The following is a 14,417-nucleotide window of genomic DNA, read 5'->3' on the forward strand; positions in this document are numbered from 1 at the left end:
TCCGGGTGCCGGGCATTTCCCCCCCCCCCGCTACTGCCTCTGCGCGCGAGGCCACTTCCGCTCCTTTCTCTCTCTATATAAGGGCACCGATTCCGGCGGCCAGCAGAGCGGCTTCCGGGGCGCCCAGCGACGCGTGAGGGGTAGGCGCTCCCGTCCCCGCCCCCTGCCGGGTTGCAGCCCCGCTCCTCCCGGGACGCCACGCCCCCAAGCACAGCCACGCGCCCTGCAACAAGTTTTTATTCCCCAGGCCCGCCCCCCTCCAGCGAGACCCCGCCCCCTCCAGCGAGGCCCCGCCCCCGTCAGCGCTTCCCGCTGCCGGGGACGAGCGTGGCACCCGACAGAGACTTCACCAGGGCGACGATGCGGCTGGGCCGCCGCCCTGCGGAGAGATGGGCGGGGCGCGGGTGAGGGGCGGTCCCGGTCCCGGGGGGCGGGCCCTGGGGGCGGGGCGGGCCCTCACCGTATGACGGCTTCCTCTGTGCTGCCGGCAGCTCCCGCAGCCTGTGACGGCCAATGGGTGTCAACGGGGGGAGGGAGGGCCCGGCGAGGCCCCGCCCTCCGCCCCTAGCCCCGCCCACTCACCTGCATGCCTTCCTGCAGGCAGGTGGGCTCAGCCCCCGCGGCATGGGGGGCGGGGCCTCGGCACGGCTGGGAGGGCTCCGGGGGGGGTCGGGGGGTGGCAGGCTGCCGCCGCCATCCACAGGCTGGGGCAGGGAGGAGGGGCGGGGCGGGGGCTCTGGTGCCCCGGCTCTGCTGCCCTCAGCCTCGGCGCTCTCCCCCGGAGCCTCCTCGGGGGCCACACCACCCACTGGGCGCAGGGCCTCGCCTGGTGCAGGGGGCGGGGCCTCACCTGGGGGGCGGAGCACACGCACCAGGCAGGCCCAGCGGTCGAAGAGGCCGGGGGTGCCAGGGCAGGGGCAGAGCTGCAGGTAGAAGCTGCGGCCGTTGGCGAAGCGGAGCCGGAGCTGCTCCCGCAGCGCGTCCTGCACTGACACCTGCACCCAGCGCAGCGGCAGCAGCCTGCGCGGTGCCATGAGCGGCGGCAGTGGGGGGGGAGGCACAGGGGTGGGGGGCGGGGAGTGGGGGGGCAGTACCTGGTGAGCTCCACCCCTGCAGCAGGGGGTGGGGCACACGGCCGGGCCAGCAGCAGCACATTGGGCACTGGGATGCCGGGGCTGGTGCGGGCCACGCCCACCGTCACTACCCGCATGCGGTTGTGCACGTCCAGCACCTCCCCACGCCGGCTGACCTGGGAGTGGGGCTGCCATCAGCCCAGCCCCTGCTGCCACCAGCCCCGCCCCCTCCCATCCCACCCACCTGGACGAAGTCGCTCTCGAAGACGCGGATGCGACGCAGGAGCCCGAACTCGCCGGTCTGGAGCTGCAGCTGCAGCGGCCCCGGGAGTGGGGCCTCCTCAGGCAGCTCTGCCTCCATCATCCCCTACCGGCTCCCTCCTGCCCCACCAGGCCGGCACCAGGGACAGCTTCCCGCTCTGTGACATCGCCACCTCTGTGACACAGCTCTGTGATGTCATCTACCCTCTGTGATGTCACCTGCTCAAGATGGCTGCCACCCCTCCCCTGCCCGGGCCTGGACGCCTGGGGCCCCTCGCCCCTGCCCCAAGAACGATCCGGAGCGGCCTTACCAAGAGTGCATTTTATTCTGTTTTATGGTTTCTCTTTTTTTTCCTGGGGGAGGGAGGGGCAGGGCTGTTGCTGTAGCCAGGGGGGTCCTTCCCCCCTGCCCTCACACCCCTCCCCCCTGTGGGAGGGGGCGTGACCAGCCCCCCTGTGGGGGCAGGGCCTCCCCTCCCTGCCCCCTCCCCTCCACACAGCGCTCACCTCACAACGGGGCCAAAAGCACAAAATTAAGAAAAGGAAGGAGGGGGAGGAAAACAAAACAAAAAAATAATGCAAACGAAACCAAAAAATATATATATATATTTATAGAGATCCTTTGTCGTGCGTGCTCCACCCCGCCCCCCCCCGCAGGCCCCAGCGTCCAGGGGGGCTAGGCCAGGCCGAAGCCCTCGGAGCACTCCTGGATGGCCAGCAGCAGCATGTGCCGCAGCTTCTCGTAGCTCTCGTAGGCCGGCAGGTCCAGCTGGTTGAAACTGGGGAAGCGGGTGGAGTCAGGGGTGCCCCACCCCTGCCCCTAGCCCCACCCCTGCCCGTAGTCCCACCCCCCGCAGCAGTACCAGGTGTGGGCCGAGGGCAGGCGGTCAGTGGAGCGGTCGTCGCGGTGGATCTGGAACTTCTGGATGCCATTCATGCCCTCGAGGGCGGCGAAGCCCTGCAGCGGCACCTTGGAGGTGCCCGTGACAAACTGCAGGAACTTGGCCCGGTCGGCCTGGTCGAAGGAGCGCAGCGCGCGCCAGAACCACTGGATCTGCAGGCATGGACGGACGGACACTGTCAGCACGGCCCCCCATCCCCACTGCCCCCCTGCCCCACTGCTGCTGCCCCCCCACCTGGATGGAGTTGCCCTGGTACTTGTGGTACTCGGTGTTGGCCTTGAGGTCATCGATGTCGATGGTGGGCAGCCCCGAGATGAGCAGCTCCAGCTCCTGCTCCGTGAAGATGGAGATGAGGCGCTTGGGGATGATCTCGTAGAAACCCTCCAGGAAGGCGGCCAGCTGCTTGCGGATGGCGCCTGCATGGGGTGGGCCGGTGAGGGCCGCTCGGCGCCAGCCCCAGCCCCCGGCCCCCGGCCCCCTACTCACCAGTCATGCGCATCTGGCACACCAGGTGCACATACTCCTTCTTGTTCTCCTCTGTCACCAGCACGTTGGCCCCGTTGGGCTTCAGGTCCCGCACCTCGCACACCCCGAACTCCTGCACCTGGGGGCAGTGCGGGGGGTGAGAGCCTGCCAGGGGGGACACGGGGCAGGGGATGCACGGGGGTGAGACACATGCGGGACACACAGGGGACATGCGGGGGGGACACATGGACATGCAGGGATGTGTGAGGGACACACAGGGGACATGGGAAACATGTGGGGGGACACAAGGCACACGGGAACAAACAGGGAGCATGTGGGGACATATGGGGACATGAGGGGGGGGGACACGAAGAGGACACGGGGGGGAGATGGGGCCTCACGCACCTCAGTGCTGAAGGTAAGGTCGTAGCCCAGGGTGGAGACGTCATTCTCCAGCAGGTAGACGAGGCCCTGGTAGAAGTGATAGTCCTCGCTCTCCATGTCCGTGTACCTGTGTGTGTGTGGGGGGGGGGAGTGTCAGTGCTGCCCCAGGCCCCACCCTGGGCCCGGGCCCCGCCCCCAGCCCCTCACCTGACAGACTTGCCCAGGATGTGCTTGTAGAAGGAGCGGGTGAAGTAGCACTCGAGCAGGCGGTTGTCGTAGACGGCCTTGGCCACGATACGCCCCACAAACTTGAAGTAGCTGAGGTGGTTGGGGTTGCAGTGGGACGAGGGGTTGATGGTGTAGGTGACGCGGTCGCCCGGCGAGGTGCGGAACAGTGCGTACATGGGGTTGAACATCTCCCGTGAGATGATCATGTACCACTCGCGCAGCAGCCCCCCGGCGTCCTGGCCCTCCTCGCCCTCGAACACGATGTACCTGGGGGGGAGCCGCACCATGTCAGGGGGGGCCGGGCCACTGCCTGCCCCCCGACACAACCCCTGACGCCCTCCCTGCCCCCAGCTGAGGGACCCCGGCGTCCGGGGCGGGCGCTCACAAGCGGTTCTTCATCTCCTCGGGTGACTTGCGGTGCAGCTCGCGGTAGGAGTCCTCGAAGACGTGGTCGCGGCGGACGTGCACAGCCATGTCCTCCTTGCGCAGCCCCTCATCCAGGCGCTCCAGCTCCTGCCGGAAGTACCTGGGGCCAGGGCCAGCAGCTCAGGGACATGGCCCCCAGCCCCTGGAGCCCCCCTGGCTGCGGCCCCCCCACCCCATACTTGCGCTTGACGTCGAAGTCCAGCACACGGATGTAGTCCACCAGGACAGCGAAGGGGCCGTCAGCCAGGTGAGTGGTCGACTGGCGCAGGATCTGGTTCAGCACCGTCCGGTGGGTTTCTGGGGTGGGGGAACACGGCGGGTCAGCCTCGAACTTCCCCCGCACCTCCCCAAACCACCACAGTCCCCCCAGAGTCCCCACAGTATCCCCGGGGCCTCCAGGAGCCCCGTGCCAATGCCCAACATCCCCCAAAGCACCAATTCCCCCCCCCAAAAGCCCCCGCAGCAGCCCAAGCGCCAGCGGCCCCGGGGCCCCGCTCACCAGCAAAGCGGAGGAACTTCTGGGTGTCGGGGGGGAGGCTGGCCGAGATGTGCATGGAGGAGGGCTCGCGGGAGAAGAAGGGGTCGAGTGAGGAGGGGGTGGCGGGCGTCAGCGGGGCCGGCGACAGCGGCGGCGGCTCGTCCTTGATGTGGGCCAGCTGGCTCTCACGCGTGTCCCGCACTGGCGGCTTGCTCTCCCGCTCCGTGGCATGCACCAGGAAGAAGGCCTCCACGGCAGGCTGCAGCACTGGGCAGGGGGACACGTGGGGTGTCAGGGACACGCAGGGCATCGGGGACACGCAGGGCACCCACAGCCCCGAGTGGCTCGGCTGCCTGCGCTGCCTCCTCGTGCCACTGGGTACGTCACCGCGGGGACACCGGGGACGCCGCGGGGACACGTGGGGCATCGGGGACACGTGGGGTGTCAGTGGGGGCCCCAAGGGCATTGGGGGGCCCCCACGTGCCCCCCGGCACTCACCAAGCACGGCATGCTGGTCGTGCGACTCCTCCAGCTCCTTCAGGCACTCGCCCAGCATGTCCCAGAGCTCGTCGAGGCAGAGCTGCTCGCTGAGCAGGGGCAGCTCAGGCGGCCGCTCGTCCCGCTCGCCTACCTGTGAGCCCTCTGAGCCTGCAGCGGGGACAGATGGACAGACGGACGGGGAGCTCAGTGCCACGGCGCCACCCCCTGCTGGTGCTGACTGGGCTGGGCCCAGGCATCCGGGGAGCAGGAACACCCCGCATTTAAGGGGAGCAATGCGGGCAGGGGGCATGATGTGGTTCAGGGGGGTCGGTGCCACTCACCCACGGAGGGGGCGTCCTGCGGGGCAGGCGAGGGCTGGTCCACATCCATGGGCGACTCGTCCCGGCGGGCGGCGCCATCCGCCTGCCCAGCCTCCGCCTGCGGGCACAGCGGGGCCGGGGGTTAGGGGGCCGAGACCCCCCGGCCCAGGGGGGTTGGCAACGGGGGGCTCCCTGCGGCCTGCCCCGAGCTGCGGGGGGCCCTGGCTGCCGGGGGGGACCCAGAGCCGTGCGGGGCAGAGGGAGGAGGAAGAAGAGGAAGCGGGGAGGAAGAGCCACCAGCTAAACCATGAGGAAGAGAGAAGGAAGGAGTAGGAGAACGAAGATGAGATGACAGCAAAGAGGGAGGAAGGCTGGAACAGGGCACAGGAAGGAGGCAGAGAACAAAGAGAAGAGAAGAAGGAAGGAGGGAGGAAGACCCACCAGTCGAGCCATGAGGAAGAGGGAACAGGGGGCAGGAAGAAGGAGAGCAGGAGAATGAAGAAGGGGCTATAGTGAAGAGGGAGAAAGGCTAGAAGGGCGCGTGGGGAAGGGGCACAGAATGAGAAGAGGAGGAGGACGGGGAGGGGGACAAGGAAGGGCGGCCGTGCTAACCGTGTCTGCCTGCTGCTGCCTCCGGGCCCTCTGGCCCTCACGTACCATTTGTATGATGGCGTCGGCCTCGGCCTCCAGCTGCCGGACAGCGGCCTGGATGCTGCCAGCCGCCCCGAGGCCCCCGGCACCTGCGGGGACACAACATCAGGGGGGGCGGTGGCGGCGGCCCAGGGGGCCGGGACCCCACCCTGGTGCGGCACGGTTCAGGGGGGCCTTACCCAGGCGCCCGGCCTGCTTGGCCTTCTTGTGCGCGCGGCGGGTGTCATCACGGAGCTGGATGATGACCTGCAGCACGCGCAGGAAGAAGCGCTGCGTGGAGGTCTTGGAGGTGAGCACTGACATGGAGGGCAGCTGCAGCTCCCGCCCGCCCAGCGCCCGCTTCTGCGATGCCACAATCACCACGCTCTCTGCTGTGTCGAACCTGGCCGAGGGGATGTTAGCGGGGGCTCAGGGACGCCCGCGGACGTGTGAGGGGGTGGCAGGGGGGGCAGCGCTGGACTCACCGGCTCTGCATCTTGCCCTTGAGCTTGGCGCTGGGGGGCTGCTCCTCGGGGAGCCCCTCAGGGGACGGGGCCTCGCTCTGTGCCCGCCGCTGCTGCTCCAGGTTGTACTCGCGCAGCTCTGCCAGCAGCGTGCCTGCAGGCAGACGGGATGGTGCAGYGGGTTGGCGGGGGCCCAGGGGTCCGGGCCCCTGTTGCCCCACTGCGGTGCTGGCCCTCACCGATCTGGCGGCAGAGTGTGGCACCCAGCTGGCGGGCACCGCTGAGCAGCAGGCGCAGGACGGTGTCACGGGTGCCAGGGTCACCCCGTGAGAGCTGTAGCAGCACGTTGGCTGCATCCTCCAGGCCCTCCTCCGAGCACGAGTGTGACGTCAGCACCTACGGGACGGGACGGGACGGGGATGGGGCCACGGGTGAGGCGGGCACAAGGGGGCCACATGGCCCAGTGCGGGCTGGGGGCGCCCTGCTCACCTCCACAGAGAGCTGCAGCTGGCTCTCGGTGAGTCCCGTTGCCGCCATGCGGGGGTCAGGGCTGCCGCCCCCCTCGCCCACCTTTGCTGGGGACTTGGTGCCCTTGGCTGGAGCTGCAGCAGGTGGGGGGACATGGGGGTCAGCGCTGTGGCCCCCGCAGCCTCCCTGCACGCTCCCGGCCCCATGCTCACCGGTGGTGGCGGGGGCGGCGGGGGCCGGGGGGCTGGGGGCAGCCCCAGCGGGTGCCCCGGCGCCTGGGGCAGCCCCAGCCTCGGCCCCCTTGCCACCCTCGGGCAGGGCGATGGAGATGAGTGAGAGCAGACGCAGCAGCTTCTCGGTGAGCAGGGCACTGCGGCGGATGACGCCGTGCGACAGCATGTTCATGAGCTGCCCCAGTGGCGAGGCCTCCAGGCCCAGCCCCAGCGCCTCGGCCTCGGGGCCGCTGCCGCCGGGGCCTGCCTTGGCCGAGCCCTTCCCCTTGCGGCTCACGTTCATGTTGTCCAGCTTCACCAGCAGGTCCCAGAAGTCGGTGGAGAGGCCGCCGGGGGGGCCGCTGCCGCCGCTGCTGGGGGGGCCGCCAGGGGGGCCACCAGGGCAGGGGCTGCCGCTGGCCTTGGGGCCGCCGCGCTCCCGCTCACCCTCACAGGCCGCCTCACGGCCCCGCTGCTGCGTGAAGTGGCTGGGGAAGACCTGGCGGGGGAGAGAGCAGAGGGGGGCTCAGTGGCGGTGCGTGGGCACGGCATGTTGCTGGGTGCCCCCCGGGCCGGGCGCGCTCACCTTGGCCAGCTGGATGAGGGTGTCGAGGACGTGGCGGCACACCACAGGGGCAGCCTGGGGGTGGATGTGGACGGCGGAGCCGGCGGCGGCGGCATGCTTCTCTGTGTGCTTCCGCCCCGGGGCCCGCTGGATCTGGAAGATGTTGGTGCGGCAGCCCAGCGCAGCGTCCATGGACACCGAGAGCCACGAGAGCTGCCCCGAGCTGCGGGCCTCGACACGGTGCAGCAGGTCAAGGGCGCGGGGCTCGGTAGCGGCGGTGGCGGCAGGGCCAGGGCGGCCGCCCGCCCGCCGGGGCCGCTCCTCGGGCACCGGGGGGCCGCGGGGCGCCTCCAAGCACAGCTCGCTCTCGCTGCTGCGCTGCAGGATGGAGAGGAGGCTGCGCACCACCCAGCCCCGCGTGGGCGTGTGGTAGCAGAGGTTACGCAGCACCCGGTGCAGCCGGCTCGTGTTCAGCTTGGGCTCATCCACGAAGAGCAGCACCAGCAGGCACGACAGCGCCTCGTGGTCCAGCAGCAGGCGGCCCCGCAGGCGCAGCAGGCTGTCCACACTGCTGCCCGACGGCCTGCAGGCGGCAGCGTCAGCCCCCGCAACCCCGCGCCGGGGCCCCGCTGCCCCCCGCCGCCCCCGCCGGTACCTGCTGTGGCTGCTGCCACCCCCCATGTGGAAGGTGCCGCCCCGCTGCACGGCCAGGCGGGTGTACTGCACCCCCCGGTTCCCGCTCAGGCGGCTGGTGAAGGCTGCAGAGACACCCAGCATCAGCAGGGGATACGAAAGACGTGGCAAAGCCACCGGTGATGTAGCAGAGCCATGAGAGACACAGCGAGGACATGAGGAATGTGGCAGAGCCATAAGGGACACGAAGGATGCGGCGGGACCATGAGGGATGCGAGGGACATGGTGGGGCCATGAGGGATGCGGTGGGGCCATGAGGAAGCCACAAGGGCCACAAGGGACATGGTGGGGCCACAAGGGACATGGCAGGGATGCGCAGGATATGGCAGGGCCACGAGGGAGCCACGAGGGCCACAAGAGATGCAAGGGACATGGTGGGACCACGAAGGCCGCGAGGAACGTGGCAGGGCCATGAGGGATGTGAGGGACGTGGCGGGGCCATGAGGGATGTGAGGGGGCCACAAGGGACATGGCGGGGACGCAAAGGAGCCATGAGGACCGCGGCGGGGCCACACGGGCCACAAGGGACATGGTGGGGCCACGAGGGACGCGGGGGGGGCCACGAGGGACGCGGGGAATGTGGTAGGGCCATGAGGGATGTGGCGGGGTCGTAGTAGGGCCACAAGGGATGCAGTGGGGGATGCATAGGGACACAGGCAGGTTCAGGTGGACGAAGGGATGTGGAGATACGTGGGGGGACGTGGGGGTCCCTCGCTGGAGCCATGAGAAAGGGCAGAAGGGACCCGTGGGGCAGGCGGGGAGGAGGGACCTGGGGGGCCTTACCGGGGCTGCGGAGGATGGCGGAGAGGGCGGAGGTGCTGGAGTGGCCGAAGAGGCGCTCGTGCATGAGCTGCCGCTGCCGGGCCTCCTGCTCGCGCCGCAGCGCCTGGGCCTCGGCGGCGATGTCGGGCGGCATCACGGCCAGCACGCTGTCCTCCATGTCCTCCAGCACCGAGCGCCGCAGCTCTGACGGCAGCGTCTGGATGAAGGTCACCGGGTCCATGGGGGCCTCGGCCCCGGCCGCCTGCGCCAGCTCCCGCCGCTGCTGCTCCGCCCGCTGCTGCGCCAGCACCTGCCCCGCCCCCGCGTCACGCACACCAGGAGGCCATGCCCCCGCAGGGACATGCCCCTGAGGGGACACGCCTGGGGAAGCCACGCCCCCAGCAGAGGAGGGGACGTGTGGCCCTGCCCCCATAATCCCAGCCTGCCCAGGCCCTGCTCCCCACCCGGACTCCACCCCCAGGGCAGTAGCCCCACCCATTCCTAGGCTCCACCCCCCATAACAACCCTGCCCAGGCCCCATCCCCACCATGACTCCTTCCTTATGACAGTAGCTCCTTCCCTCTCCAGCCTGACCCCACCCCCTGGAATTACCCCCACCCCTGCACAGGCCCCACCCTAGGCCCACCCCCTTCTAGGCCCCACCCCCACAGATACCCTGCCCAGGCCCCACTCCCAGCCTGACTCCACCCCCTGGGACTAGCCCCACCCCAACAGGCCCCACCCCCATGATAACCCTTTCCCAGACCCTGCCCCCACCATAGCTCCTCCCACCCCCACCCAGGCCCCACCCCTGCAGAGGCCACACCCACCTCCTCCTGGATGGCTGGGGGCAGGGCAGCCAGGAACTCGGGGCTGACCTCAGTGAGGCCAGGATTGGCCACGACTGGGGGGGCGGGGCTGGGGGTGGGTGGGGCCCGGGCAGGGGGGCGGATCCCCAGCTGGTTCTGCAGCACCTCGCGGCGGATGTCATCTGGCAGCGCCGCCAGGAATGAGGGGTCGACGCCCTCGGGGAGACTGATGCCTGGGGACAGGCGGCAGGAACAGGCGTCAGCCTCACACAGGAGTATGTGTGGTAGGGGACAGATGGCGGGGACAGGCATCACCCACACACGGGGGGGGGGACAAGCAGCAGGGACAGGCGTCACCCACACGTGGGGGGACACGCGCTGGGCGCAGGGATGCGTGGTGGGGACGCAGCAGGGACAAGCATCATGGACACGCTTGTGCCAGGGAAACACACACGTCAGGGACACGTGCTGGGGACAGACACCTGTGGGGACAGGCATGAATCATGGATGCACATTGGGGATGTGTGCTGGGGACATGAACATGTCAGGGACGCACACTGGGGACACGAGCACAGCACGGACACATGTTGGGGGCACGTGTCAAGGACACCTGTTGGGGACACGCACATGCTAGGGACATGCATGAGTAACAGATGCACATTGAGGACACGTATGAGAGATGCCTGTCAGGGACATGCAGCAGGGTGGGTGCACAGAGGGGACCAAGGGGCTGTGGCAGGGGCCGTGGAGGGGGGGCCACGGCTCACCAGCAAGTGGGTCCTCCTCCTCGCTGCTGGTGGAGGGCAGCGGCTCCTCCAGGATGCCCCGCGAGTCGGCACCTGAGATGGCGGCAGCCGAGTCCCGGGTGGATGAGCTCTCCGAGGAGGAGGCGGGCGGCGAGCTGGAGCAGAGGGGGGAAACGGCGTCAGGGGGGGTGCAGGGGGCTGGCCCCGCAGTGGGGCCTGGGCGCCCGGGGTGCTCACCTGTCATCAGGTGGGCGGGTGGCATCAGGGGGTGCTGGGGGGGTGGCCAGGGGGGGTCCCGGTGGCATCCCAGCCCCCTCGGCGGCAGCGGCGGCCTCCTCCAGGGCACAGGAGGCCATGCTGGACGTGTCCATGGGGGAGCCCTCCAGCTGGCTGCTCCCTGCTGTCAGTGCGTCCGAATCCTCCGCGCGCTCCGGCGACAGCGAGGCTGCGAGTGGCACCGGCTGTCAGTGGCTGCCCCCAGCATCTTCCCCCCTCCTGCCCCCCCCCGCCACGGCGGGGCCCAGGCATCCAGCACTCACTGACGGTGGGGGCGGGCGACAGCTCCATCTGGGTGGCCTCAGCGTCAGCAGGGGGCCGCCCGGGGCCAGCGTCCTCCTGGGCGGGGGGTGGTGGGGGCGGCGGAGGGCCGGGGGCTGCGGGGCCGGTGGGGGGCTCTGGCGCTGCTGCCGCTGGCTCCAGCAGCACCAGGGCGCGGTGGGGGCCGGCCAGGGGGGGGTCTCCTGCCGCCCCGCCGGGCTCTGCAGAGATACCAGGGGATCAGGGCCGGCTGCAGACTGGGGTGTCCCCCCCTGCCCCCTCCCCCATCCCGGGGGGGCCCAGGCGTCTGGCTCCCTCCCCCCCCTGCTGAAGTCAAGGGCCCCCGTGGGGGAAAGTAGTCGGCTGTATCGTTACCTCGACGCTGGGGCTCCCATCCCGGCCCCCCAACAATACAACCGACTACCTCACTCCCGCAGGACCACCGCACCCCCCACCCCAAACCCGCCCTCCTCCCGCTGCGCGGGGGCCCAGATGTCCTGCCCCCCCCCCAAGCACCCCTCACCTAGGACGCAGAGCATGCAGTTATGCCCCCCCACCCCCCCCGAGTCACAGAAAGGTCCTGACCCAGCGGGGCCCAGGCATCCAGGGTGGCGTGCGGCGGGCGTGCGCCCCGCGAGGAAGACAGTAGACTGTATAGTTATCTCCGAGACGGGTGTGACCCTCCAACTATACAATCTACTACCTCAGCCCGTGGTGCGCCGGGTCGGGGTCCAGGGATGCCGGGGGGGCGCGCGGGGCGCCCCGGGCAGGGGCACTTACCTGCTGCCACTGCCTCACTGCTGCCGCCGCTGGCCTTGGGCACGGCGCCCTGCGGCAGAGGGAAGAGCGTCACCCCAGGCGGCTCCAGAGAAGGGGGGGGGCATCCCCATCTCCCATCTCTTTGTTTTTGGGGGGTGGGGGGGGGAGCAGGCACCCACATCCCACCTGGGCACCGGCGTCCTGCCCCTCCTTGTCCTCGGGGCCCCGCTCGGCCCCCTTGGCCTCCTCCTCAGCCGCCTGCCGCCGGCGCTTCTCCCGCCGCTCGTCCAGCTCCTCATCACGCAGCGCTTCCAGCCGGGCCAGGATGGGCACCTTCACCACTGCGGGGGCGCGGGATCAGGGGGGGACATGGGGACACAGATAGCCCCACGTGTCCCCCAGCGCCTCTGGCCAGGCCAGGATGGGGCAGGGGGGACACAGGCCCCCGCTCGCCTGGAATGCAGCCGTGCACATGCCCTGGGGGGGGGAATGGGGGCTCCTGAGGGACATAAGGGGACACCCAAGGGACAGGAAGGTCACAGGGGGACACCCAAGGGACACAAGTGGACACCTAAAAGACACCTGAGAAACATGGGAGCCACCCGAGGGACAAGAGGGCCATGGGGGGACACCTGAGACCACAGGAGGACACCTGAAGGCTCCGGGCTGCAGCTCCCCCATGACACAGCCATGAGCGCTCCGGTGGGACACAGGGGGGGCCCCAGGGACACGAGAGGCCACCTGAGGGAACAGGGGCATGCTGGTGGCCACCCAAGGGGACAGGGGGGCTGCAAGGGGCCCCGCAGCTCACCCGAGACGCAGTCGTGCATGCTCTCAGCATCCAGCACCTTGCACTCCTCCGTCCAGCGTGTCAGGGCTGTGGGGATGCTGGAGAGGGTCCCTGCGGGGGGGGGACAGGGCCGGGGGCCGGTGGGGTGAGCCCAGGCGTCCGGGTGGCCGTGGCCCCCCCCCCCGAGGGTCCCGCCCCACTCGCCTGCCTGGCTCCCGGCGGCGCCCTGCTCATGGAAGAAGTCGTCGAGCAGCTCGTCGTCGGAGCGGGCGATGATGTGCACGTCGTCGTTGCCCACCAGCAGCCGGGCCCGGCCCCGGCTCTGCAGCGGCAGGCTGCTGCTCAGCTGCAGGATGTCGGCCGCTGCCGAGGGGCCCAGCAGCCTGTGGGAAGCCCGCGGTCAGGGAGGCGCCGGGCCAGGGGGGCGTAGACCAAGGGCGGTTGGGACCCAGGGACAAGGGGACTCACCGCTGGCAACGAGAGGGGCGTTGGGGACGCACTGCCGGGGACGAGGGGCATGCACGTGGCCACCCCAGACTCGCTGTGGGGATGAGGGGGACACTGGGGGCTGTAGAGACCCACCATGGGGTGGAGGGGGGTGTTGGGGACACGCTGTGGGGGACGAGGGGGGTGTGGAGGGCCATGAGGGGCACCAGGGACTCACCGTGGGGACGAGGGGGACATGAGGGACATTGGGGACTGCCATGGGGACGACGGGAGGGTTGGGGACCCTGAGGGGTGCCAAGGACTCCCCGTGGGGACAAGAGGGACATTGGGGACACACCACCAGGGACAAGGGGGATGTTGGGGACCCCGAGGGGCACTGGGACTCCCCATGGGGACCAGAGGGATGTGAGGGACATTGGGGATGGCCCGGGGGGCTGAGGGAGGGCGCTGGGGCCTCACCGCTGGAGGATGAGGGGCGGGTTGGGCTGCCGGGTGCCCGGGTAGTGCACGTGGATGGTGTGGCCGGTGTTGGCAGTGAGCTGGCGCAGGGTGCGCTGGCTGCGCCCAATGCCCTGCGCCAGGCGGGTGCTGGAGGAGCCGGCGCCCAGCGTCAGCGAGCCATGGTCAGCGTGGCGCACCAGCAGCGGGTGGGTGGCTGGGATGTTCCCAGGTGACGGCGGGATATCGGCTGCAGGGAGAGGCGGGGCGTCGGGGTTTGCCGGCAGCCCAGCCCCTTCCCGCCCACCGCAGGGAAGCAGTGCCTGGCCCCCGGGACCCCCCCTGCCATACTGGGGCTGGAGAACATGTTGTCGAACTCGATGATGAGGTCGTCGTCACGGTCGAAGCGCTCGAAGCGCACAAGGGGCGATGCGTTCATGTCCGGGTAGTCCTCGTCCAGCTCCATCTCTGAGCCGTCATCATCATCCTCCTCCTCCTCGCCTTCCTCGCCCTCCTCGTCATCCTGTGGGAGACGGCGGGGGGGCATCAGCCAGGCATCCTGGTGGGGGAACGACCCTGGTCCCCCAGCCCCCATCCTTGCCTGGTCATCCTCATCCTCCTCCTCTTCCTCTTCCTCCTCATCCTGGCTGTCGTCCTCGTCCTCGTTGCTGCCGCTGCTGTCCTCCTCCTGCGTGTGCTCCTCCTCGTCCTCGGGGTCCAGGATGTTCATCGAGTCTGGGGGGGTGGCGGGGAGGTGGGCTGGGACCCTGGCACCCAGCGCGGGATGGCCACGCGCCCCCGAGGCCCCCGCCGCCYGCTCACCTTCCCGGTTGGCCTGCAGCGTGGAGGCCTGGCTGAGATTGGACGGAGCCTCGTCCATGAGCACGTCCTCCTGCGACTCGTCCTCGCCCGAGCGGCTCACTGCGGAGGGGGGCAGGTAGTGAGGGGGGGTGGCACGGGGGGCCTGGCACCCCAGGCGGGGGGCCCCAGCGTTTGGGGGGCTCTCACCGATGATGGCGCTGTTGCCGGCAGCCCCATCTCTCTCCAGCAGCTCGTCAATGAGGTCCTCCAGCTCATTCT

The 14,417-nt window shown here is 70.0% G+C and overlaps 2 protein-coding genes across 2 annotated transcripts in view; both read right to left on the reverse strand.

Annotated features, from left to right (window-relative positions):
* LOC112972630 overlaps nucleotides 1-1,437 on the reverse strand; it is a 4,845-nt gene extending 3,408 nt beyond the window's left edge. The window contains exons 1-5 of the mRNA XM_026079413.1: nucleotides 1,318-1,437; nucleotides 1,095-1,249; nucleotides 583-1,020; nucleotides 461-501; nucleotides 351-379 (exon numbers count right to left, since the gene is read on the reverse strand). Of these exons, the coding sequence (XP_025935198.1) occupies nucleotides 351-379; nucleotides 461-501; nucleotides 583-1,020; nucleotides 1,095-1,249; nucleotides 1,318-1,437 (783 nt within the window). The remainder of the gene's footprint in view (nucleotides 1-350; nucleotides 380-460; nucleotides 502-582; nucleotides 1,021-1,094; nucleotides 1,250-1,317) is intronic.
* Nucleotides 1,438-1,918: 481 nt separating this feature from the next.
* The window catches only part of HUWE1 (HECT, UBA and WWE domain containing 1, E3 ubiquitin protein ligase), a 29,451-nt gene continuing 16,952 nt past the window's right edge, over nucleotides 1,919-14,417 (reverse strand). The window contains exons 51-82 of the mRNA XM_026079360.1: nucleotides 14,346-14,415; nucleotides 14,160-14,258; nucleotides 13,939-14,072; nucleotides 13,689-13,860; nucleotides 13,359-13,587; nucleotides 12,657-12,835; nucleotides 12,474-12,563; nucleotides 11,849-12,003; nucleotides 11,684-11,732; nucleotides 10,906-11,124; nucleotides 10,604-10,811; nucleotides 10,388-10,521; nucleotides 9,642-9,853; nucleotides 8,833-9,121; nucleotides 8,012-8,114; nucleotides 7,378-7,939; nucleotides 6,601-7,290; nucleotides 6,351-6,507; nucleotides 6,133-6,265; nucleotides 5,848-6,050; nucleotides 5,630-5,757; nucleotides 5,039-5,135; nucleotides 4,716-4,865; nucleotides 4,239-4,484; nucleotides 3,919-4,036; nucleotides 3,699-3,839; nucleotides 3,293-3,580; nucleotides 3,107-3,212; nucleotides 2,723-2,840; nucleotides 2,471-2,652; nucleotides 2,198-2,388; nucleotides 1,919-2,113 (exon numbers count right to left, since the gene is read on the reverse strand). Of these exons, the coding sequence (XP_025935145.1) occupies nucleotides 2,011-2,113; nucleotides 2,198-2,388; nucleotides 2,471-2,652; nucleotides 2,723-2,840; nucleotides 3,107-3,212; nucleotides 3,293-3,580; nucleotides 3,699-3,839; nucleotides 3,919-4,036; nucleotides 4,239-4,484; nucleotides 4,716-4,865; nucleotides 5,039-5,135; nucleotides 5,630-5,757; nucleotides 5,848-6,050; nucleotides 6,133-6,265; nucleotides 6,351-6,507; nucleotides 6,601-7,290; nucleotides 7,378-7,939; nucleotides 8,012-8,114; nucleotides 8,833-9,121; nucleotides 9,642-9,853; nucleotides 10,388-10,521; nucleotides 10,604-10,811; nucleotides 10,906-11,124; nucleotides 11,684-11,732; nucleotides 11,849-12,003; nucleotides 12,474-12,563; nucleotides 12,657-12,835; nucleotides 13,359-13,587; nucleotides 13,689-13,860; nucleotides 13,939-14,072; nucleotides 14,160-14,258; nucleotides 14,346-14,415 (5,955 nt within the window). The 3' untranslated portion in view covers nucleotides 1,919-2,010. The remainder of the gene's footprint in view (nucleotides 2,114-2,197; nucleotides 2,389-2,470; nucleotides 2,653-2,722; nucleotides 2,841-3,106; nucleotides 3,213-3,292; nucleotides 3,581-3,698; nucleotides 3,840-3,918; nucleotides 4,037-4,238; nucleotides 4,485-4,715; nucleotides 4,866-5,038; nucleotides 5,136-5,629; nucleotides 5,758-5,847; nucleotides 6,051-6,132; nucleotides 6,266-6,350; nucleotides 6,508-6,600; nucleotides 7,291-7,377; nucleotides 7,940-8,011; nucleotides 8,115-8,832; nucleotides 9,122-9,641; nucleotides 9,854-10,387; nucleotides 10,522-10,603; nucleotides 10,812-10,905; nucleotides 11,125-11,683; nucleotides 11,733-11,848; nucleotides 12,004-12,473; nucleotides 12,564-12,656; nucleotides 12,836-13,358; nucleotides 13,588-13,688; nucleotides 13,861-13,938; nucleotides 14,073-14,159; nucleotides 14,259-14,345; nucleotides 14,416-14,417) is intronic.

Source organism: Apteryx rowi, unplaced genomic scaffold, assembly GCF_003343035.1.
Source record: "Apteryx rowi isolate R43461 unplaced genomic scaffold, aptRow1 scaffold_1147, whole genome shotgun sequence".
Lineage (NCBI taxonomy): Eukaryota > Metazoa > Chordata > Aves > Apterygiformes > Apterygidae > Apteryx > Apteryx rowi.